The sequence below is a fragment of the Chrysochloris asiatica genome, unplaced genomic scaffold (assembly GCF_000296735.1).
Source record: "Chrysochloris asiatica unplaced genomic scaffold, ChrAsi1.0 scaffold00011, whole genome shotgun sequence".
NCBI lineage: Eukaryota > Metazoa > Chordata > Mammalia > Afrosoricida > Chrysochloridae > Chrysochloris > Chrysochloris asiatica.
The window spans coordinates 16,908,219-16,933,206 of NW_006408529.1; the positions used below are offsets into that span (position 1 = coordinate 16,908,219).

Sequence of the window (24,988 nt, forward strand, 5' to 3'; positions counted from 1 at the left end):
GGTTGGGTTTCAGAACAATAGAAGCATGTCTGGAAAATACAAATCTGATTGTACCTCCAGGAAAGCAAAAACGAAACAGCAAGAGCTGGACTTTCAAAAGGAAAAGACACTACTCTATCACTGTTAAGAACACAGTGACCATAAACTGAAAGTCAAATACTTACTTTTGAGGTGAACTAGGAATGAGACCTCGCAGCTGTCCATGAAGCGCGTCTTGTATATTGCTAGTTGAATAGAGGCCAATTGGTGAGTTATAGGAAGCGCTCACTACCTGTCTTTTGTCGTCAATGTTTGCCGCTGCAACAAAAGGTTGAGCCCTTCTGTTGTGCGCTGTACCAATGGGTTTGAATTCCTGTACAATGGCAGACAAAATACACAGAGCCACAGAGTGCACAATAAAGCTGTTAATGAGCAAAACTAACCACATTGCTATTGTTAATAAAGGCATCTTTACCCACTAGGAGCCTAATTAGAAGGTGAAAAAAGAAAGAGTTGGATAGAAACCAGTCTGTGATTTTCTATTAAATGCACATGTGTCATATTTATTTACCAAATGATAAGCTACAAAGGAAGTGACCTATTATCAAACATTATAAAACAATTCAAACATTGTATCTCATATCTGCCCCCTGTTGACTTCTACAGCTATAACTTTTTAGAAATTCTAATGTGATTCATTTGAATACAGAGATTTGCGTCAGGACAGAGATTTTGGCTTATGAAATGTCATTATACTTGTTTTTGTTTTTCAAGTAGAACTCACTCCTACTTCCTGTTCTTTTTATTAATATCTTTAAAAAATGGCCCCCATTTTAATAAATGGGGAAGTCAAGCAGGTCATGAAAAAATGAGCTTTTATGAATAACTGAAGAATCATTTTATCAATCTAAGTAAAAATTGTTTTTCTTTTATATCTGTAACAACAACCAAAAAATCTTAATCTGGAACAAGTTATAACCTTAATGTTAGAAAAGAAAAAAAAAAAGACAAGAATTAAGGCTGTTTTTCCTACCTAAGCAGTAATCACATTTAGTGAAAACCTGTTTTCTCATGTAATGACTACATGGGTGTTTATAAGAACTCTTCATGTTTACTCTAGTCTCAGAAAGACTTCAGATAGCTAATATAATTATTCCACCAAAGGATTTTCATTTTATTGCTGGGGAGAGAGAAACAAGCATCAAAGTTCTAAACTCCCAGTCTGAAACATGTATGAGTGATCTGAAATCCTATACTTTTTATAGTCTCCAGTTTTTATATAAGCTTATCATTTTTACAAAGTCATTCATTCTTTTTTCTTCTAAGCAACAGAAGAAAACCAAAAAGGAATGCTAAAATGCACATGAGCCAATTCTCTTTCTGAATCTTTCCATTTGGTAGAAATAATAAGATAAATCTTTATAAAAATATTTTCACTCACACATTCCCATCAACTTCATTTTACTTTTGTAAACGTGCCATGATGTCTCACACAGATTTCAACTAGTGCAAACATTTATGTAGTCTTGAAATGTAGTCTGGAAAGAAGTCATTTTTGTTTGAAAAAAGGAAGATCTTATAATGTTCTTGTTCATTCATCTTCTTCTTTTTCTTGTCATTACAAATGAGGAAGCTGTGGCTGTTACTCTTCTGTAGCCTTGGAAAAGCTAGAGTTTTTTTTGCAAAGATTCCTATGTCAGAGAATACCAACAACTGCCTGATAGAACTCAGGCTGCAAATACTTTCTTCTGGTTTCTTTGAGCAGGCACTCATTTCATTCTCTCCAGTGAGGCCTTTTGCAAAAGTTTACTTGTTTTGGAAGGAAAATGGTTATGACAAACCAGAGGGGATCCAGATGCCCCAAATTTCATTACACCTGAAAATTGGTGATGTGGTAAAGAACCCTTTTATACTCATCAGCCTTTGACAGCATATCTTAACAGCCTCTGGAACTTGAAGGTCTGAGGTGAATAAAACTTAGCCTGTGACTCTACATAGTTGTTGCTGTTGTTAGGTGTCATGGAGTTCGTTCTGACTAATGGCAACCCTGCGTTGGGTTTCCAAGTAGCAGTTGATGCTTATCCTATAGTACCACCAGTGCTCTTGTGACTCTAAACTGTAATTGAATGGACTTCTATTTCCTTGATTCTATTTTTTCCTCTGTAATAATGACTCACTGATAAGGAGCTGGTTGAGTAACAACGTAGTGTGACTTCAGAAAAATGCTGAGTTCCAGAACGTGTGAACTATTTAAGTGAAGTGTAACATTTTAAAAGAGGTACAATCTGGTGGTTTTAGTTGATTTGATACTGAAATTGGATTGTCTGTGTTCTAAGATTAACCATTATAATATAGCCATTATTACAGCATAACAAAAAGTGACCTGGAAATGATTGTAAGTAATGACAAAGGCCATGACTCAGCCCATTGTTAGGCTTTTTGATATGAAAGAAGATAGAAAGCTAATTGCATTGTAATTTCATTTTGAAGTATTACAAATTCTCAGGTTAGCTAAAAGAGTGAATCAGACCTGAGTGCCTCAGATTCTGTAGAATCTAGATTTTTAAAAAACCCAAAACACAACAGAATACGTCCTGCGTTAAAGATCTTGATAAATAGAATCTAATTTACAAAAATGAGTCGACATAAAGTAACTTCAATGGTAAAAATATCACTACTCTTATTTTTCCTCAGTCTTAAAATGATAACTAAACAAGGATGTTGATGGCTGTGTAAACAGGGTGAGTTCTCTAACAGTAACACTGATCTCTAGCAGTACCCGCAAATAGCAGCTCAAAAGTTAACCAGCTATTAGCTTTTTCTTTGCCATTTTCAGTCTTGGTAATTTATTACAAAGGTGGCAAATGTTAAAACAACAACAACAAAAGAAACAAAATCTATTTTTCACTCAGATCATAAAATAGAAATATTTCAATATAGGCTTTAAACATTTGTATTTAGGCTTTGCAAAGCATTAGCTTATGGACTGCTATAGTCATTCCGAAAAGCACAATGAAGTGTATGCATCAATGGTAAACAGGACATTTAAGTATGGCACTGAGAGTCAACATTCTATCCAAATCTTACATCATTGTTGATGGTCAAATATAATCAACGGACAAAACCAATTAGAAACTTGCTGTTCCACTTTAATTCCTTTTTATTTTTCCTGTGAAATCATGAGCTACACAAAATATCAGTAAAAAAATTATATAACAGTTAGTATAGTCCAGCTCTTGTGTTTATCCTACCCAGGCAAAACCATATAAATTATTACTTCAGGAATCATTCTAATGAATTAATGCATTTAAAAATATAATCTTTAAATGTTAGGAGCTTACACTGATGAATAATATTTTATTTTGGATAGCAATAGAATGCTATTGCTGCCAGAGTAAAGGCCAGATGACTTGACAAAGTTCTGTTAACATCAGGAGAGGAAATGTCGTTTTTGATGACAATCTCCCAAGTCCTTGGGATGACCTCAGTAATGATAGCGTTCAAAGATAGTTCACCTTTCAATTTTGTATTTGGAGAAATTGTCCACAGACAAAAAATTCAATCCGAGTACTAAGACCATTACTAGGTCAAAGAAAACCAGCATTTTCTCTTTGATTCACATGTATATACTTAGATGAAAGAAATGACAAATGAATGATGGAAACAAACTATATTAACAAATCAAAGATTTGCTCAGACCATACTGAGGAAATGATTGTATTTAAACATTGTTTGGCACTTGTGAACAAGCATCCTCCTCCTCAAGCACACACCTCAAGTGAAAAATAAAGCAACCCTTATAAACAGTGTTTCTCCCGTGATTAGTTTCAAGTGTTTTCCATATTTCACTGGGGAGAATTTGGGAAGATGGGAATTATGAATATTTAAATGTTTTGTGTAGGCTGACTTCCAGTTACCAAAGCATTATAGATAAAAAGTTATTTTTATGGAAATATAAACAATTTCAATCCACACTCCATTTGGCTGTGCATTTCTTTACTATATATATAAAGCTCTATATGGGAATGGAGATCACTTTTTCCTTGTGTAGAAAAGAACAATTTTTTGTTTCTGAAAAGTATCTTTTCAGTATTGTGACAGCCACACTATTCCTTGGAACTCTTGGATTAATAATAAGCAGGGTAATGCTTTATTTGAGAATGCAAGTTCTAAAGAAGGGCAAAAAAAAAAAAAAAAATCTAACAATGTACCTTTAGACTAGAGTATTGCTTTGAAGAGAAAATGAGTATGCCTACTTATAGGTCATACTTAGGACTGTAGAAAAGGAGTTTTAAAAATGTCTTGGCATTGCTTTCTTTTCAAACCTAATATTCAAGTCAGAATTTGTAAAAACTAATTTTAACCATATGATGGTAGTGTAGAAAAGTGAAGAACCTAGATATCAAAATTTTGTATAAGTGGTTACTAAGACTGTGCAAGGCAAAATGCCGCAAAGCCTTTCCAAAGAGAAAAGGACTAGGAAGATACAAACTAACCTTTTATTATTTGTAACTGGGCTTGGACGGTAGGATGTCATACTTTTTCAATGACATATATGTAAACCTACTCCTCACTGATTGACTGTCTTTTTATCAGACATCTAGCACGAAGACAATAGTAAAAATCTACTATGCGAATATTTTTGTGCATGAATGATATACACATGGAAGTAATGAATGCCAAGGTGCCACTAACACTTGATGTGATTGTTGAGGTTATGTGTCTTGGCTAGGCCATGATTGTAAGTGGTTTGGCAATTATGTAAGATAATTTGGCAGTTGTGTAATGATGTAGATATCCTTCATTTTGTGATCTAATGTGCTTATCCTACATTTTTACATATAATGACTTGGTCTTTAGATCCTAACTATGTCAGCAAGTGGGGAGTGGGTATATTATGGTTAAAATGAAAAAGAGTATTGTATTCCAATAGCAAAAGCAAAGTCACTTACAATACGTGTGACTTGGGTTGAGGTAAAAGAACTCAAATATTATATGGCCCATTGGCATCTTCAACAGAAACTTAAGCATGGTGTATTAATGTTTCTGTGACTGACACCTTTGTCATGCAGATTACATTATTTGCAAAGTTCATAATTAAAAAAAAATATTTATATGTCAAGTGAGTAAATAGATACACATCTGGAACTATAACCTAATTTTTGTCCAATCCTAGTCTGTTGTTGTTGTTAAGTGCTGTCGAGTCGATTCTGACCCATAGCGATCCTGTATAGGGTTTCCAAGGAGCAGCTGGTGAGCTTGAACCACCACCTTGCAGTTCAAATGGCTTTGCTGTCTGGCGTATTAACCCACAGTGCCACACCAGGACTCCAATACTAGTCTACTAAGTTAAAATTCACTGTTTGATTTAAAAATGTCTTGGCATTGCTTTCTTTTCAAACCTAATATTCAAGTCAGAATTTGTAAAAACTAATTTTATCATCGCACTATATCCTAGTTTATGCCAGAGGGTTTTTAGATAGCATGAGTTGTACCGAAATTCACTTTTTTTGGGTAGGGAATGCTTGCCCTATGGTGCCAAGTTATACAAACTGGTTGTGCAGAAATGTGGCTTGAGAACTTCATAAGGAATAGGAATTGGTTGGTCCATTAAGGTAAGAGGTGAAATTATTCTTATCTCTAAGCCCTTCAAACACCAGCCTCTTGTAGAGGATGTCAGTAAGAATTCGGCCTGACTCAAATGAATGGAATTTTCAAAGGTTCCATCTGACTGCCTGCTGTAGCCCTTAACCCTCTCTTTACCATTTCTAAATTTTTTAACCTATCTCTTTCCTATCTGTAGTATAATAAGTATCCATATGCATAAGCCAACATACAAGATACATAGGGTAATACATTACACACTATTGAAAATTAGAGCTATCGTTAAAAATTCAACATTTGGGATAACCTAAGTTTCCTAGACTGTTTGTTACAGGAGCAGATCTTTTCTCCTGCTGAGTTGCCAAATCTTTTTTCCTGTGGGGCTGCTGGATGGGCATGAACCAACAACCTTTTATTTAGCAACTGAGTGCTTAAACACTGTGCCACCAGAGATCCTTGGAATAACCAAAGTCATAAATTAATACTTATAGTTTTGCAAATTAATACTTATAGCTATACTTCTATAGCTACTATCAGAGAACTGCCTTTACATTACACTTCTGGAGAAATGTCAGCAAGACAGATTCTTATCATGGTCCAGCCTCCCCCTGAGCTTAAAAAAATTCCTGTAGAATTCCATTGAGTTTGTTCTGATGATGATAAGAGGTTGCATGGTCAACATATGCATACAGATAAGCCTTAGATCTTCTTTATTTTTTAGCACCACCTGGTCACTTTTCTCATCAGTTGCCTCCAAGTGACAATGGATGAGGAAGCAGGGGCTTGGACATGGCTGCAAGTAGCTTTATTGAAGTGACAGGTCTGCCCTGATAACTTTATTTTTCCTTCTTTTGATCTTTTCTTCCATCAAAGAAAATGCTAACCTGAGGGGTTACTATCCACCAACCCAGCTAGTAGCCTAGCTAATGGGAAGCTGCACCATTAACACTTTCCGCATACCTCCATTCTCACTGCTCCATCCACTGTATCTTTTGTACATTAAACCTGAAGAATTAAAATTCTTACCTGAACTAAATACCCCATTCACTTTTCAAAGTCATTTTTACAGTGCAACAGGCCTGGGGTAGGGGCGTGGCAAGACACCACCTGAAAATTGGCTCCCAGCCTTGGTCCTGTGCTATGTTAAAATAAGCACAGTTTGACTTTAGGTTCTCCAGTTTCTCTCTTGACTTTGCCAGCTATTTAGTGAATACTTAGTGTGTGTTGTGCCCCAAGGGATTCTGGGAGAACAGCACAAACTATTGGCCTTGTGGTCACAAATTCTATTCTCCTCCTTCTGCTCTTTGATCTATCCATTCACAAACCTAGGACAAGAATCTAATAAAATCATTCCCTCTAAAGATTAAGTTGCTCAATTTCTTGTCCTGGAGGAACTGCCTTTTAACTAAAAATAAAGCTTAAACCTAAAGTAACTTGGAGTGGTACTGGTAATAGTAAGGAAGAAGGCATTCCTGGCTTCTAGGAAGCCCTATCACATAAGCAACTGCCACTCTCTCTGCTGAAAAAGACCAGAAACATCTGATTATGGCCTGATGGGGAGGTACGAGCACTGATAATAAGACCTACCACTGAGTTGACTGATCTCTATGTCCTCAGAGCAGAAAATGGTTTGGCCTCAGCTACTAATCAGCAGATAACCATTAAGGTTGGTGATTGACACTCATCCAGTGGTGCTGAAAAAGACAATCCTAGCTATTTACTGAAGATTCAGCCATTGAAAACTCTGTGGAGCGAAGTTCTACTCTGAACATATGGGATCACCAAGAGTTGAAATATACTTCATGGCAACTGGTTTCATGAGCAATTCAATGGGATAAGCTCCTTTTCTATGTTATTTTATTTAAATCTTAGAAAAGTCATATGTAATCCATGAATTGATGTTATTTTAGAAGCCCTGATGGTGCAATGTTTAAGTGCTCAGCTGCTCACTGAAAGGTTTGCAGTTCAGACCCACCAGTCACTCCATAGGAGAAAGATGTGTAAGTCTGCTTCTGTAAATATTTATAGCCTTAGAAACAAAGAGTAGCATCACTCTGTTTTATATGGTTGATTTAAGTTGGAACTAACTTACCAGCAATTCCCCCCCACCCCCACCTCATGTATTTTTCAGAGAAGAAAATGGAGGTGTGTGGAGGTAAGTGTAAAATTTGGACAGATCCAGGAATTGATCCTTCCCTAAAGGAAAAAACTGCTGAAGTTTAAATTATGAATATGATATTCAATTTATTTTTGTGAAATTAAAATACCTAGAAAATCTATACTTTGGGACTATTTCATAAGTTAATATGAATACTTGTTTTAAAAGGATAGTACATCTTTTGATCAGTAAATCTGGGGAGTTTCTGATTAGGATTTAAAAAAGAATTCTAAAATATTTTTAAAAATTAGATTTGCAATATATCATAACCAAAGTTCAATTGAATGTTAGTTTATTGAAGCTTTTGAAAGCAGACATATTGAGATAGCATCACATTATTAGATTAATTTAGCTCATTAAATAGAGTTGCCTCAAGAGAAATATTTAATCATTTATAATTTATCGCCCTGGACAGAACATCACCCATGATAACAATGCAAAACTCTTCCCTTAGAGCAAGCTTAACTATAGAATTTCAGAGCTGAGAATTAAACAATATAAAATAAAATCTGGATAAAAGCCTTGGGGGAACTGAAGTTCACAATAACTATTTGATTAGAGACACCTGTTTCAAATGGGAGATTATACTTTTGTTTTGTTTTAACAATGTACACTTCTTACATTACTTCATAGTCATTTGGCAGAAATTCATAATAAAAAATGAAAAATAGGTTTTCTATATTTAGATATAGCTAAATTCTTTCGGATGAGAACATATTTGTCTTTTAACAAGAAGGTTTGTCTAATAATGCTATCTCTTGATGTTTCTCTCCATCTCTCTTTTTCAGGAGAACACATGAGAAATACAAATTAACTTGAAACAGAAAAGACAGATCATTATTAGAAGCTTGTTCCAATTTTTATATTTGCCACTTTTTTTTTTTCTCTTGGAAGACATCAACATCATTTAAATGGAAATATAATGGGAATAGCTTTAACTCTTAAAGTCCTACCTGTGGTTCTGACTCTAAGTTGACTTTGAAAGGATGAGCTTTCCCATCTTCAGATACCTGTGGTGACCATAAGCGAGTTTCCGCCCTGTGAATAAAAGAAAGTTCTTAAACTCCAAATTCTAATAGTACTTCGAGTTTTACCATCCTCTAATTTCACTTTGTATTTGTGAAGCTACTAGTTGCCTTCAAGAATGTCAGCAAAAGCGACATTCTTTGCTTGTTATTTATCCTCTCATCTCATTATGCTAATGATTTTAGTGACCTTTAATGGATCAAAAATGCCTGGAGGACACTGAAGTTCTGGAGAAAGTAGGTGTCCACTGCATCAGGGAAACAGGACAGGGGTGTGGGGAGGGGAGACTCTGGAGACTCTATAGAATTACCACAAGGTAAACTCCCTCAGTCTTCCCAACCCAAACCCACTGCTACAGAGTTCATTCTGACTCCCAGCAACCCTATACATGGTTTTCAAGACTGAAAATCTTTACGGGAGCAGACAGCCTTATCATTCTCCCATAAAGTGCCTGGTGGGTTTGAACTGCTGACCATTAGTGGTTAGAATACTAATGCCTAATTCACCATGTCCGTAGGGATCATTAGGTCTTCCCTTGTGTTGTTGTTAAGTGTCACCTCTGACTCATAGTGACCTTATATAGCAGGGGTGTTGTTGTTGTTGTTGTTAAGTGCCGTCAAGTCGGTTCCAACTCGTTTCGACCCTGTATAGGGTTTCCAAGGAGCGGCTTGTGAGCTTGAACCACCAACCTTGTGGTTCAAATTGACCTTGTTGTCCAGCATTAACCCATGGAACCATACCAGGACTCTTATAGCAGGGGTGGGGAACATTTTTTTCTGCCAAAATTTGTAACATAATTCGTGGGCCATACAAAATTATCAACTTAAAAATTAGTCTGCTGTATATGGTCAAACATTTAATTAACTCACCCCTAATGTAAGGAGCTCTGGTAGCGTAGTGGTTATGAATTGGGCTGCGAACCGCAAGGTCAGTAGTTTGAAACTACCAGCTGCTCCGCGGGAGAAAGATGAGGCTTTCTACTCCCGTAAAGATTTACACCCTCGGAAACCCTGTACAGGGTCGCTATGGGTCGGACCCGACTCGATGGCACTTAACAACAACAACAATGTTATGACTGGAGTCCTGGTGTTCATTGCAGTTAATGTGCTAGACTGCAAGGTCAGTTTGAACCTCAAGGTTGGTGGTTCGAGCTCACCAGACACTCCTCAGAAACCCTATACAAGGTCGCTATAAGTCGGAACCAACTCGACGGCACTTACAAACAACAACAATGTGATGACTGGAACTGCAGTTGCCTTGCCACGCCCAGACCCAATGATTTTGCAGGCCTTATATGTGGCGCTGTGGGTTAATGTGCCAGACTGCAAAGCCATTTGAACTGCAAGCTCGGTGGTTCAAGCTCACCAACTGCTCCTAGGAAACCCTATCAGGGTCGCTATGGGTCGGAATCAACTCGACGGCGGCACTTCACAACAACAACTTATGACCAATGGGAGGATGTTCCCTACCCCTGCTGTATATGGTTACTGAGGAATGACTGGTGGATTTGAACTGCCAACCTTGTAGTAGGTTCAATGCTTATCCTAGAACACCACACCAGGATTTCCTTGCTTCCCCCTATTCTCTGCACTTCACCCCAGGAGATAGTGAGTTATTTGCCAGGTAGAATTGCCACTGTCATCAAGAATATGTGCTCTGTCCATTTCTTCTCCTACAACTATTTGAGACCTCACAGCTCCTAAGGGACCATGTGCTTGGCAAGAATACAAGTTATGCACAGTACCGAAAGAATCTTTCGTTGTTGTTATTGTTGTTGTTAGGTGCCATCAAGTTAATTCTGAATCATAGTGACACTGTATAGGGTTTCTGAGGAGTGGCTGGTGAGTTTGAACCACTGACCTTGTGGTTCAAACAGACCTTGAGGTAGAGTGCTTATTCTATGATGAAATTGCATACTCACTGACTAATTGTGCTTTCTGTATCACAGCAGGGAAAACTAGGATCATTGTGAATACAACAGGATAAGCAACCATTACAGCAGATCACTAGTTTCCTTGTTCAGCTTCAGATCAAGGCTTTTATGACAAAGATCAAGTTCTATTTTCTAATATTCTTTTTGGCTGAAAATGTTTCAGTATATAATGAATTCGTATGGATTTGTGCTCTCATATCTTGTAAGATTCTTCTAGTCTGAACTCTGTACAAAACAGCCAATTGTTGCTGTGTGCTGTTGAGTCAGTTCTGACTCATGGCAACCCTGTATAGGGTTTCTGAGGAACAGGTGGGTCCAGTGCTTATCCTATAGTGCCACACTAGGACTCAAAACAACCAATGGCATATGACATAGAGGATATTAACAACCAATTTTTAACATGATCACAGTTAAGAGACTTTCTAAATATTTTCCAGTCTCTATCACACTGAAAACAGTAGTACAACTAACCATGTTATACAGGGTCTGTGTGGCCAATACCAATACCTTTAATGGCTCCACAAGAGGGTTTAAGAAAGTATGTAAAACAATAGATCAAAGAGATAATGGAATTTTCTATTTGCTTTTTGAAGCCCCCTCATATTTTCACAGCCAATTAACTAGGTTGTTGCTTTGTTAAATACTATCAAATCAGTTCCTACTCATAGTGATTCGGTATCGGGTTTCCAAGGCTATACATCTTTGTGGGAGCAGAAGGCATCATCTTTCTACCAAGGATTGGTTGGTGGGCTTCAACTGCCAACCTTGTGGTTCACAGTCCAGTGCTTATCCTACAAAGCCAACATGCTCCTAATTAACTAGGTTGTTGTTGTTAAGTGCCATCGAGTTGGTTCTGACCCATAGCAACCCTGTATGGGGTTTCCAAAAAGTGGCTGTTGGTATTGAACCACCCACATTGTGGTTCAAACTGACCTTGTGGTTGAGTGCTTATCCTACAGTGCCACACCAGGGCTCCTAATTAACTAGGTTAGTACACACAAGCATTTTTTCAGTCTTCTTCATCAATTTGATATTCCAGGGAGTTGCTTTTAGAAACAGTTTCTCAACAACAACTAGACTAACTTCAGCGAAGAGGAGACTAAAGTGGTATATATATATGACATGATACAACACATATATGTCATATATGTCATAATTCTAGGTCTTGTGCTACTTCAATACACCGGGAGGATGAAATCATGTATAGCTCTGGTTCAGGTTTTCCTGCAAAACAGATCAAGTGTTAACATCATTAATTGAGGAGCACCTGTCAATTTTGAGACACAGCTGGTGTGCCGCTGCTTTAATCCTGTCCTGCGCGTCTGCATGAGTCATGGATTCTGTATCATAGCCGTCAATTGCCAGGATGACATCTCCAGGACACAGGTGGGCAGCCTCAGCCTTGCTTCCTGGAGTAATCTGGAAGAAAGCATGGCATCATTTAAAAACCAATATGCTTCAATACCTAGAGTTTTGCGTTTCAGCTGGTAACATTTAATATATTTCACTCAGCACGAAATCTTAAAACTTAGAAAAAGTTTCGGTTGATCAATTGTTTAGCACTATTTTCCCATCTTATTAAATCATTTTGCTTAAGTGCTAACCAATTTGTTCTATTCTGGCCTCTCTATCTTTGAAAACTTCCATAACTTCATGCCTAAATCATAATTTCTTTGTTTAAAGGGAAACAATTTGCTTAATTCAGAAATAGAACATTACTACATTTAAGGATCTAATATATTAAAATTGAAACTGTTTTAGTATGTGTATAATTTTTCATATTCACATCTCCCATGGGGAGCAACTAGGAATATAGAAAGCTGGAAAAAGCACCACTTTTTTTTTTTTTTTTTAAGTTCTTATTGTGAATTATGTGAGTTTAAATGGGAGAACATCAGTTTCACATTTTTACATTCATCCTATCATATTTCATTTCATTGCAATGATCACAATCATCAAATAACCAAAGGGTACACCCCACAGGCCCACCCACTGCCATCAGCATACAGCCCTTCTCCATCCCTGAGTCTAGTGTCCACAGCCGCTCCATCTGTCCACATCATTGTCTCTGTCTCCATCCCTGGTGTCATTGCCTCTCTGGGTAGGGTCATGCTCTCCCTTCTTCTCACTTGATGGTCCCAGGGACCTCTCTGCTCCTGGGCTGCAAAATCAATCACTCCCCTCTTTTTGTCAAAAAACATCTACCTCTACATTTCTGACCCTCACAGTCAGTCCTGATGGCAATTATTCACAACTGTACCGCAAGAGTCTTATCCCCATTTCCTTTGGCCAGCTTGGTCCCAACAGATTGGAAATTATTCAGTGGAGGTTAAACCTACCCCTGCCCCATCTGGAACTAGGCTCCCTCTTGAAAGCTTGTAAGCCAGTCACTTCTTGCCTTTATAGCCCCTCTCCCCCCATTTGGGGTAGCCAATGTCTAAGCTACCCATCCCTGCGAGGGGGTGAGAGTGATCCTTGCTGTAAAGATTTTTCCCCTTTTTGAGCTACTACATCCATATGTATAGGTAAAGTTCATCAAATTGTAGTGGGTTACTCTTTTTTCTTTTCTTTTCTTTTCTTTTCTTCCCTCTTCTTTCTTCTTCTAGTTGAGTTCTGACCATCCAGCCATCAAAGCCAGGTCAAGTGGGTACTATCTGAAAGCATGGATGTACTTGTGTATCTCCCCTCACTTCATATCAGCTGGACACTTCACTCTCCACTCTAGTCCTCTGTGGCCATGTCACTGTCTCTGGGCCCAGGAGTCCCCAGGTCATGCTGTAACTGCTGGCCATCCAGGTCTCCGCCCAGGTTCACAGGGGTCTATTAAATCTGGTTGGACTTAGATCCCAACTGCATTGCTGTTTTTTCCCCCTCTTCCACTTATTGATGACCAACGTGGTCACCAGCCAGACCACGTGCCTGATCGTGTATTCCCCTGAGTCTTAGTCTTGGGTGGGAGTTTGAAGAGCACCACTTTTACACTGATAAGAAGAAACTTGGTATCTACTAAATTATACTTTCCCCTGGATTTTTAGGAAGATACAGGAAACTCTGTTAGCCTGAAATCTAATGAAAGGCAGCATGCCTCATAGAACAAGATATGAGCATGGGCTAATCTTTATCAGAGTACAGAAGAAGATGGGACTGTCAGAATGCTAAGAATTCAGCTAAAATTACTGTTGACTTAACTAAAGACCAAGTGTGAATTAGCATGAGAGTATTGAACCCCAGGGAACCACAGACACAACAGAAGTTTGCATTCACTTGTAGTCTCTTCTCCATGGTCAAAGAACAGATAGAACAGACAGAAAAAAACTAGCAAGATGGTAGATTTTAATGAATCCTTACCAGTAAATGCACTATGTTAAAAATGGTTTAAATACCCCAATTAAAGTACAGGTATTGTCAAACTGAGTAAAATAACAACAACAACAACAACAAATTATGTGCTGTCTACAAGAAACTCACTGTTTTTGGAGGGTGGGGATGATAGGAATATTTAAGGATATGGGGAAAATATGGTGGTTAAATATTTCAAATAGAAAATTGATATTACTATGTTGAGTATTCAGTTGATAGCAATGCTTCTTTTGGCTACTCTGTTGTTCTACTGTGCCTTTGAGTTGATTCTTACTCATAGTTACCCCATAAGACAGAGTTGAACTATCTATAGGATTTCCTAGGCTGTCATATTTATGGGAGAAGGTCTTTTCTCTATGATGCTTACTCACAACTTTTCTGGATAAAGTCCAACTATTTACCTAATAGGCCTCACATAGTCTGGCCCTGCTTATACCTCAAACCCAATCTCAAACCACTCTTGCTACTCCTCATTCACTGTGTTTCATCTCAGAGGCTCTGTGTACAGTTTTTTTTCGACCTCTACTTTTTCCCTTGTTGCTTCTCTCCACTTCTCACCTGATTGCTCCTTCTTAAGCTCTAGACTCAAATGTTCCATTCTCAAGCAACTTCCCTGGTCATCAGAGGTAGTTTCTCCAGTTCCTATCCCATTATTTGTCACCATTATAGCCTGTTCAATTCCTTTATGGAATTTACCACAATTTATACCAAAAAGGATGCTAGAAGAGACGATAAAACTTGCTCTCCAGCTAAAGATGATAAAACAAATGGAAGAAATGAGTGAGTAAAAGAGCTGAATAGTAAATTTCAAAGGGCACCCGTGCTTTATTGACTATGCAAAGGCTTTTGATTATGTGGGTCATGACAAGCTATGAATAACATTGAGAAGAATGGGTATTCCAGAACACTTACTTGTGCTCATGAGGGACCTGTATATAGACCAAGAGGTAGTCATTTGACAAGAACAAGTAGATACTGAATGTTTTAAAGTCAGAAAAGGTTTGTGGCAGGAGTGTATTCTTTCACCGTACTTATTTATTTTGTATGCTGAGAAAATAATCTGAGTAGTTGAATTATATGAAGACAAACATGGTATCAAGATTGGAGGAAGACTCATTAACAACCTTCAACATCCAGATGGTACTGCCAGCCTTGTTTGCTGGAAGTGAAGAGGACTTAAAATATTTATTGATGAAGATCAAAGACCATTGCTTCCAGTATGGATTGGACCTCGATGTAAAGAAAACAAAAATCCTCACCACTGGACCAGTAAATAACTTCATGATAAATGGAGAAAAGATGGAAGCTGTCAAGCACTTCGTTTTGCTTGGATCTACCATCAACACTCATGGAAGCAGCAGTCAAGAAATCAAAAGACATATTGCATTAGGCAAATTTGTTGCACAAGTTCTCTTTAAAGTCTTCAAGAGCAAAGATGTCAGTCTGAGGACTAAGGTGTATCTGACCAAGCCATGGTATTTTCAAAGCCTTATATGCATGTGAAAGTTGGACAATGAGTAAAGAAGACCATAGAAGACTTGATGCATTTGAATTGTGGTGTTGGACAATAATTTTCAAAGTATTATGAACTGTCAGAAGAACAAACAAATCTGTGTTGAAAATACAGCCAGAATGCTCCTTAGAGGCCAGGATGGTGAGTCTTTGTCTCTCATACTTTGGACCAGTCCCTGGAGAAGGACATCGTGCTTGTTAAAGTGGTGGGTCAGCGAAAAGATGGATTGACACAGTAACAGAAGTAATGGACTCAAGTGTACCAACAATTGTGAGGATGGTGCAGGACCAGGCAGTGTTTTGTTCTGTTGTGAATAGTGTTGCTGAGTTGCAACTGACAGGACAGCATCTAACAATATATTTTATGCTTGTTTATTCACTTGTAAATTTTCTACCTCTTCCATTATACTTGAGGGCTGATACACTATTATGTTTGGAGTCCCCATACGGTGCTGTAGGATAAGCACAGGACTGATAACCCTAAGGCTGGCAGTGCAAATCCACCATCCTCACAATTGTTCCTGTTCAGCGTATTGTTGTAGCCACTGTGTCCATCTGTCTCATTGAAAGTCTTCCTTTTGTTTTGCTGACCCTCTACTTTTTTTTTTTTTTAGAGTTTTTATTGTGCGTTGAGTGAAAGTTTACAGGGCAGTTCATCAGTTTTACATTCTACAAATTGTACACCTTGTTTCGTTACAATGTTTATAATCCCTTCCATGTACCATCAGTTAACAGTATTTCTCTCTATCCACTTTAGCTAATTTAACACTCAGGCATATATAATAATTTACACCACAAAAGGACACATTCTGCAAGTCTACCTCCTGGCTGCCAGCTCTCAGTCCCTCTCTTTCCATGAGTCTAGAGTCCTCAGCTGGTCTCTTGCTCCATGTCCCCATATCTGCCTCTATCTCTGATGTCACTGTTTCTCTGGATAAGGTCTTGCATTCCGCTCGTGCTCTTCTCCCTTGATGGGCCTAGGGTCCTGTTTCTGGACTGCAAGATTAACTACTCCCCTGTTTTTGTTCCAAAACTTCTACCTTTATAACTGTGGCAGTTGCAATTAGTCATGATAACAATTATTCACTATTGCATTATATGAATTTTATTCCCCTCTCTTTTCACTAGACCCATCTATACAAAATGAAAACTGTCAGTGAGGACTCTATCTTCCCCCACACACTTTTAAACTAAACTCCCTCTTGAAACCTTGTAAGCCTTTATCGCTCCCTCATTTTCTGACCCTCTACTTTAACAAGCATGGTGCCTTTCTCCAGGGACTAGTCCCTCCTGATAACATATCCAAAGTATGTGCGATGAAGTCTCACCATCCTTGCCTCTAAGAAACATTCTGTTTGCACTTCTTTCAACACAGATATATTTATCCTTCTGGCAGTTCGTTTTTGTTGTTGTTAAGTGCTGTTGAGTCAGTTCCAACTCATAGTGACTCTGTACAGGGTTTCCAAGGAGCAACTGGTGAGTTTGAACCACTGACCTTGTGGTTCATACCAACCTTGAGGTTCAGTGTTGTATCCTACAGCACCACATGAGGCAGTTCAGAGTATATTCAATATTCTTTGCCAGCCCCATAATTGTAAGGCATATGGTGTTGGAGGAGAATATTGGAAGTGCCACGGGCTTCCAAAAGAATCAGTAGATCTGTTTAGGAAGAAGTGCAGCCAGAGTGCTCCTTGGAGGCCAGGATGGCTAAGCTTCGGCTCTCATACTTCAGACATATTGTCAGGTGGGACCAGTCTTTGGAGCAGGATATCATGTTTAGTAAGGTGGAGGAACAGAGAAAGAGAGGAAGATCCCCAAAGAGATGGATTGGCCAAGTGGCAGCATCGATGGACTCAAGCGTGGCAACAGTAGTAAGGTTGGCCCAGGATTGGTTAGTGTTTCATTCTGCTGTGCATAAGGTCACTATGATTCTATGGCACCTAACAACAACAACAACAACAACAACAACAACAAAATTATTCTTTGGTCTATCTTATTCATTGCCCATCTTTCACATGCATATGAAGGGATTGAAAATGTCATGGTTTGAGTCACCTTAGTCCTTAAAGTGACATCTTGGCTTTTTGACACGTTAAAGAGGTCTTTTGTAGCAGATTTGCCCAATGCAATCTGTCATCTGATTTCTTGACAGTTGCTTCCATGTGCATTGACTATGAAACCAAGTCAAATGAAATTCTTGGCAACTTAATGAATTCTTTTATAGTATTGGTGACAGTTTCTTATTTCTTTGCTTCTTCAAATAAAGAGAGAGCTATAGTAATGTATAGATTTTGTCATTATTTATTTATTATTCAAATATCAAAAGTACTATAGTGATCATTGGAAATAATACTACAATCCCTTGACACCATGTTTTCAAACTTGTCTGAACAGAAGAATCACCTGGGACTCTTGTTGGAAATAAAGGCTCTGAGATTCCACTCCAGGTATATCGAATCAGAATCTTAAGGAGAGGAGCTAGAGAATTTGTATTTCTTACAAGTACCTCAGATGATTCCTTTTATTTATATCAATCTATTGCTTGGAATTTTTTGAAAACAAAACAATAACTAATTTAAAATACAGAGGAAGCATCTTGAATGTCCCCGTTCCTGTGGAAGGTCTAAGAAAAAGTTCACATATGGGTTTAATATAAATTTGAAGCTGCTATGGAGTTGTTAAGTGCCATCGAGTCAGTTCCAACTCATTGTGACCCTCTGGAGGGTTTCCAAGGACTGGCTGGTAAGTTTGAACTATCAACCTTGTGTTTCAAACTGACTTTGCGGTCCAGTACTTTACCCACAGTACCACAAAGTGAATACTACAGGACTATTCTGAGTGGCATGAATCACAATTTTGAGAAACCCCACTTTCTGTTGCTCTCCATTGCTTGTAAATAAACTGTGAATCCCTATCCTGCCACCTAACACTCTCCAGCATCTGGCTACAACATACAATTTCTAGAACCATGCCTTAGACCAATTAAATCAGAATCCATGCAAGTAATGTCAGAGCATGGATATTTTCAAAAGTTAGCTCAGCGATTCTACTTACAGTCAGGGTTCAGAATTACTACTGAATTTTATTATTGCATTTTTATTCTGAATTTTTATCTCACTTAAGTATCATGACAATCTGAGAAATATAATGATTTCTGTTTTATAGTGAGAAAACGAATGTTTAGAAAGTATAAGAAACTTATTTGTGGCCACACATCCTGTGCAAATCTGAAATCCCTGCCTGGGTCTTTCTAACTTTATAGTTCAGGCTCTTCCACTATCCCACAATTCCTCTCCTGTAGGCAATCTCTCCCCTTGACACTCATCCCACCTATATCACCTAGATTTGTGGAATCAGGAGAGGTTGTTTTTAACAACTTGAAAAGTTATTTATGTCCCTTCTTTTCTACTGAAATATGAGCCTCGCAAGGGGTAGAGAGGTGTCTAAGTCATAATTGTATCAGCACAGTGCCCCTCACATATGATACATGCTATGCTTAATATTTATTTGTGTGATTTATGAATGTTATGGAGTCCTGGATGGTGCTGTAGGATAAGCACTTGACCTAGAGGTCAGATTGAACCACAAGGTCGCCTGTTCAAACTCACCAGATGCTCTTCAGAAGCTCTATACAGGGTCACTATGAGTTGGAACCGATTCGACAATACTTAACAACAACAGCAATGACTGTTATGAATGTATGAACCAGTACTCCCATGTTGACACAGTATAAGAAAAAAATTAAATAGGCTTTTAGTCTAATCTAAGAAATTTAAGTTGTTAAAGCAAAACAAAAATGTGATCTATCATTTGAATCAATAGTTACTGTGACATTCAATCCCTCAAGGCTTTTACTTAGATTTTCTTTTACAATCTTTATTTCTCAATTCTGGCATTCTATGGAGTCCTTGGGTGGTACAACTGGTTGAGTGTTAGACTAAACAAAACAAAACAAAACAAAATAAAGTACTAAAAACTAAACCCATGGAGTTAATTCTGAATCATAGTGATTCTATAGGACAAAATAGAACTTTCCCATAGGGCTTTCAAGGCTGTAATCCTTATGGAAGCAGACTGACACATCTTTCTCCCTTGGGGCTGCTGGTGCTTTAAAACTGCATCCCAGTCCTTAACCACTGCACCACTAGAAAAGTTGGTGGCTCAAACTCATTCAGGGGTGCCTTGAAGGTAAGACCTGCTGATTTGTCTCTAAAAGGTTATTTGCCTTGAAAACCCTATGGAGTTTTACCCTGCATGCTTGGGGACACCATGAACCCCCAAGAATACACTAACCATTTCCATGTTGGTAACCAAGTTCAATTAGCATTCTCACAATGCTCTTAATCCTGAGTGTTATGAAAAGAAGAGTGGGTTCTGGGTAGGAAGGAGGGAGGGATGAAGAGGGTGAAGAGTGATCAAGTCAAAAAGAACATACTGGCATCAGATGTTTATATCATGTAGACTAGCGGAGCTCAACTGTACTCCAAGTTAGTCCATTTGCAAAAAGAATCTGTAACTTAGATGTAAGAGTAGATTCACTTTCTGGGTGGTCCAAGATCTTAAAAGACTCCACATCATCAACTTGCAAGAAGAAGGAGAAGAGTTCACTTAGAGATGTGAACCTCAAAACTTATATGACAAACATGTTTGAAACAACAGCCTTGCCCACCATTACCCCTAGCTCCTGTTGAGCATCCCAAACTTCAGTTTTTATTGCATAAAGAAAATCACAGCTATTGCCTAGACACTGCTTTCCTACAAATGTGCGTATCACATCCAATGGGTAGATTTGCCTTTAGAATGTCTGGTATTTAATTTATTTTACTTTACTCTGACTTTTTTTTTTAATGATACAAAGATTCACAAAGACAATTAAATAGATTGCAAACACTTCCATGGGCTGCTGCTGATTTTATGAATTGTAATTTCAATAGCTCTGGATGGAACAGAAGGCCACAGACATGACTCTAGTCTGCATTCATAGAGAATGAGGCAGGGAGGGAAAGGTATATTTTAGGGGAAGACAAACATGGGTTTAATTGACTTGATGAATACGTCTCATTTATGGGATTTTTGTGTGGCATTAAGTCTACTGTTGGTAAGTGCCATCGAGTCAGTTCTGGTTCATAACAATCCTGCAGAGGGTTTCCAAGGAGAAGTTGATGGGTTTGAACCGCAATCCCTGCAGTTAGCAGTCCAGTGCTTATTCTACAGTACCACACCCATTAAGTCTAGATATTGGCATTTCAACTGTCTACATGCAAGAACTTAATCTAAAAATAGATGAATCAACTAAGACTAAAACAATTCTCATCTATTATGGTGAAATATTTTTAGAACACAATCTGCATCTATTTATGATGTGAAAAGTGCTAGGCATTGACTGGCCCCCAAACCAGGAAATTCCTGTCCTAAGGGAGCATACAATCTGGTGAGATCATGTGTACTCAAACCTGTGTGATAGAAGACATGATATGCTGTATTAATCAAATGGATGAAATGCTTATTGTTGGAAGACAGATTGGAGGGTGGTATTTGGGTGAGTTTCTACAGGTATAGAGAACAGTGGGGTGGGGGAGGGGTAGAAGAGAATTCTCAGGAAATTACAGCAGAAGCAGACATGCTGGGGGCTGTCACAAGCAGTCTAGAGTAACAGGCACTACTGCCTGTGGAAGGAAGGGAGAGAGGGGAAAAAGGAAGCAAAGAAATGATGTTGGAAATATGAGTTGCAAGAGATGGTGAACAGTCACGGATACTTTACTAAAGATCACAGTTAAATAACATCATGCTAAATGGAGAAAAGATTGAAGTTGTCTTGGACCCACTATAACCACTCATGACAGCAGCAGTCAAAGAATCAAACGACGTATTACATTTGGCAAATCTGCCGTACAAGAACTCTTTAAGTGCTGAAGATCAAAGATGTCAGTTAGAGGAGGGAGGTGCATCTGACCTAAGCCATGGTATTTTCAGTTGCCTCATATGCATGTGAAAGTTGAACAATGAATAAGGAAGACCATAAAAGAATTGATGCATTTGAGTTATCATGTTGAACAAGAATACCATGGACTGCCAGAAGAACAAACAAATCTGTGGTGGAAGAAGTACAGCCAGAATGCTCCTTAGAAGTCAGGATGGCTAGAATTTGTCTTTCACACTTTGGACATATTAGCAGGAAGGACCAATACCTGGAGAAGGTTATCATCCTGGTAAAGTGGAGGGTCAGTGTAAAAGAGGAAGACCTCCAACGAGATGGATTGGCACAGTGGCAACAGCAACGGGCTCAAACGTAACAATGATTGGGAGGCTGGTGCAGGACCAGTGTTTCATTCTGTTATGCATGGGGTCAATACAAGTCAGAGCCATCTTCATGGCACTTAACAACAGCAACAACTTGTCAACACAATTAATCATATGTTTGAAATTTTGAGTCGTTAACCTTATATATGTTTATTTTAAAGCAATGTTCTTGTAGAGTTGAACTAGAGAAGTTATTGGTAAAATATTAGGTATAATATCATTTGGAAAGGCATTTTTTAAGGTTTTAGTTCATTTTGACACTTGGTTCTATAGCACTGCAAAACAATAAGTCATTATTTCGTTTGATGATGGCTTTTCACTTGAATTAACTTGTTAACTCAAGAAAAGAAGGTAAAACTAAAATTTTGTATTTCCAACTGTCCCCAAATTAACTATTATACCTAGTAAGTCATTGTGAATAAATGAATGTATCTTTAAAATGAATAAGGAAGACTGTAGAATTGATGTGTTTGAGTTATGATGTTGGAAAAGAATATTAAAGATACCATAGACTGTCAGAAGAAGAAACAAATCTGTGTTGGAAGAAGTACAACTAGAATGCTCCTTAGAAGTCATCATGGCTGGACTTCATCTCTTTGTTTTTTATCAGTAAGTATTTTAAGGCCTCTTCACTTTCAGCAAGCAAGGTTGTATCATCTGCATATTACAGGTTGCTAATGAATCATCCTCTGATCCTGATGCCATGTTCTTCTTCATATAACCCAGCTTCTCAGATAATTTGCTCAGCATACAGATTGAATAAGTATGTGTTGACATGTTATATGTTAACAGAAAAAGATTTCTTTTATAAATCCTAAAAATATGTTATGACAAAATAATTTATTTCTTCAGGATTTAATACAAGTATGAGTTACTCTTTGTTAGGATTTAGACACTTATTTCATTTAATATAAACAAATGAAAACTATACACCAGAAACTTTAAGAATATTTCTTAGTAGAGATAATGGAAAGCTATTTCCTTTGGTAAATCCATAAAAGTCATCGCTTGCCCCAGATCACTGGAGCATTTTTTGCTTAATTTATTTAGGAACCTTTTGAGGGTATGTTAAATTTTCACACCTCATACAAAAAACAGGAGTCAGACATGTTTATATGTTTTGAGACATGTACAACAATGCTTAAAATCTTCCATCGAATGTGTCTGTATAATACATATCTTGAGATACTGTATTTAAAAAAAAAAAAACTTTGCTTCCTAAATCTCATTTGTTGTTATTAAGTGCCATCGAGTTGATTCTGACCCATAGTGACCCACACAGGGTTTCTGAGGAGAAGCTGATGAGCTTGAACCACCGGCCTTGCAGTTCAAATGACTTTGCAGTCTGACGTATTAGCCCACAGCACCACAAAATCTCATAGACATATATAAATAGAACAAATTTTACTATTACTTTGTTCAAAAATCTCTAAATGAATCACATTGTAAAGTATATATTTACAAAATTTATAAACAGTAAAGAAAAAAGAAAGAAGATAAAGGTATGTTTGTTGTTGTTGTTGTTGTTAAGTGCCGTCGAGTCGGTTCCGACCCATAGCGACCCTGTATAGGGTTTCCGAGGGTGTAAATCTTTACGGGAGTAGAAAGCCTCATCTTTCTCCCGCGGAGCGGCTGGTAGTTTTGAACCGCTGACCTTAAGGTTCGCAGCCCGATTCGTAACCACTACGCTAGAGGTATAATATTATGAAAATAAAAGTATACTATTTTGAAAGTTTATGTTGTTAAATTAGGTTTTAAATTCTCTATATGTGATAACTGAAATAATAATACTTTTCTATTAAGGCAAACGCTAACATTAGGTGAATAAAAGTCAACTAGAGCAAATCAAGCCTTATTATTAATCCTAGAAACTAACTACAGAACTTTGAGGTTTCACTTTTACTCTTTTTTTTTTCTTCCCCTCTTGTAAAACAGTACTCTAGAGAGCACTAAATAAGGAAAAGCTTGGCTATGATATTCAATTATTTCTTTAGAGTTATTAGGCTGATTGGTTACTTTCCATCAGGTAAACTAAACTGACAAGTTTTCTTTGTAGTTTGAGTTATAGGTGATGATTCCGGAGGCAAGTTCCAAGTTTAGGAAAATATTTATTCAAAATGCCTGGAAACCCAGGAATACACATTAGTAATATTTTCCCTGCAGGCTGATACGACCGGCTCCAATTTGGCCAACCCAGATTGTGCCCTGTGAACAGCTTCGCGCTGAAGTTTACAAGGAAAGCTCTTAGAGGCGTGCCCCACTCTAATAACCATTGTGTAGGTCTTTCTGTCTCTCCTTTCAGGGATCCCGTCTGGTTTGTTACTGAAAGGAGACGCTGTGTAGAGGGAGGGAAGGCACCGCAGTCCTCGCAGCTTAGCCTTCTGAGAGCCCAGCGAAATCCCGTGCTCAGTTTACCTCTCCTCTGAAAGTTACTGTGGACCGAGAGGATGCAGAGACCCTTTGAGCTAACATTGTTAACTCTCTCAGATGCTCTGCATCCTCCCAAGTTCGGTCCACCAAGGTGCTGCCGCCCCTCAAAGTTGTGAGCCTACAGCCCTGGACTCACTGTGCGCAGCACCCCGTGAGTCCGTGGGACTCACCTGTCACCCTCCGTTCCAGGGGGACCCACTGCGCCTCTCGGGATGCCAGCATCCCCAACTGTCAGTAAAAGCAAGAGAATACCTACCCTGGTGATGATCAACGGCTGGTTGAAGTCTATACCTCCTGAGAGTCTAAATCCCCAGGGCGCTGGACCCGGCAGGATCACGTTCTGGGGCATGGTACTTAAGCAGGGGCGCTTCGGCTCCCTGGGAGTAGGGCGCAGAGAGCGGCGGTCTGTGAACGATGAGTGTCCCCCAGTGGACAGCCTGCTTTGCTCCCCGGACAATGTCCTCGCCCCGACTGTGGACCGAATGCTTTATCCCTGCAGCAGAGTGACGTCACTGATCTACCCTTTTCCCCACCCCCTCCCACCAAGGAGAGCTCCAACTTTGGAAGTAAGAGCCTGGCCAGACCCTCGTGAGTTCACTGCCGGCTTGCTGACTGTCCCAGGCCTGTCCGGCCTTCGCTGGAGGAGGCTTCGGGTTACAGCTTCCACCACTTTCTTAAAGTAACAC

The 24,988-nt window shown here is 38.5% G+C and overlaps 1 protein-coding gene across 4 annotated transcripts in view; it reads right to left on the reverse strand.

The window, feature by feature from the left end:
• PDLIM3 (PDZ and LIM domain 3) overlaps positions 1–24,652 on the reverse strand; it is a 43,258-nt gene extending 18,606 nt beyond the window's left edge. Inside the window, exons 1-4 of one of the 4 annotated variants that reach the window (XM_006834442.1) lie at positions 24,559–24,651; positions 11,968–12,119; positions 8,695–8,779; positions 165–352 (exon numbers count right to left, since the gene is read on the reverse strand). In XM_006834442.1, the coding sequence (XP_006834505.1) occupies positions 165–352; positions 8,695–8,779; positions 11,968–12,119; positions 24,559–24,651 (518 nt within the window). Of the gene's footprint in view, positions 1–164; positions 353–8,694; positions 8,780–11,967; positions 12,120–24,558 lie in introns of all 4 variants that reach the window. The other 3 variants (XM_006834441.1, XM_006834443.1, XM_006834444.1) reach the window with 3 other exon arrangements.
• Between the last annotated feature and the right edge of the window lie 336 nt (positions 24,653–24,988).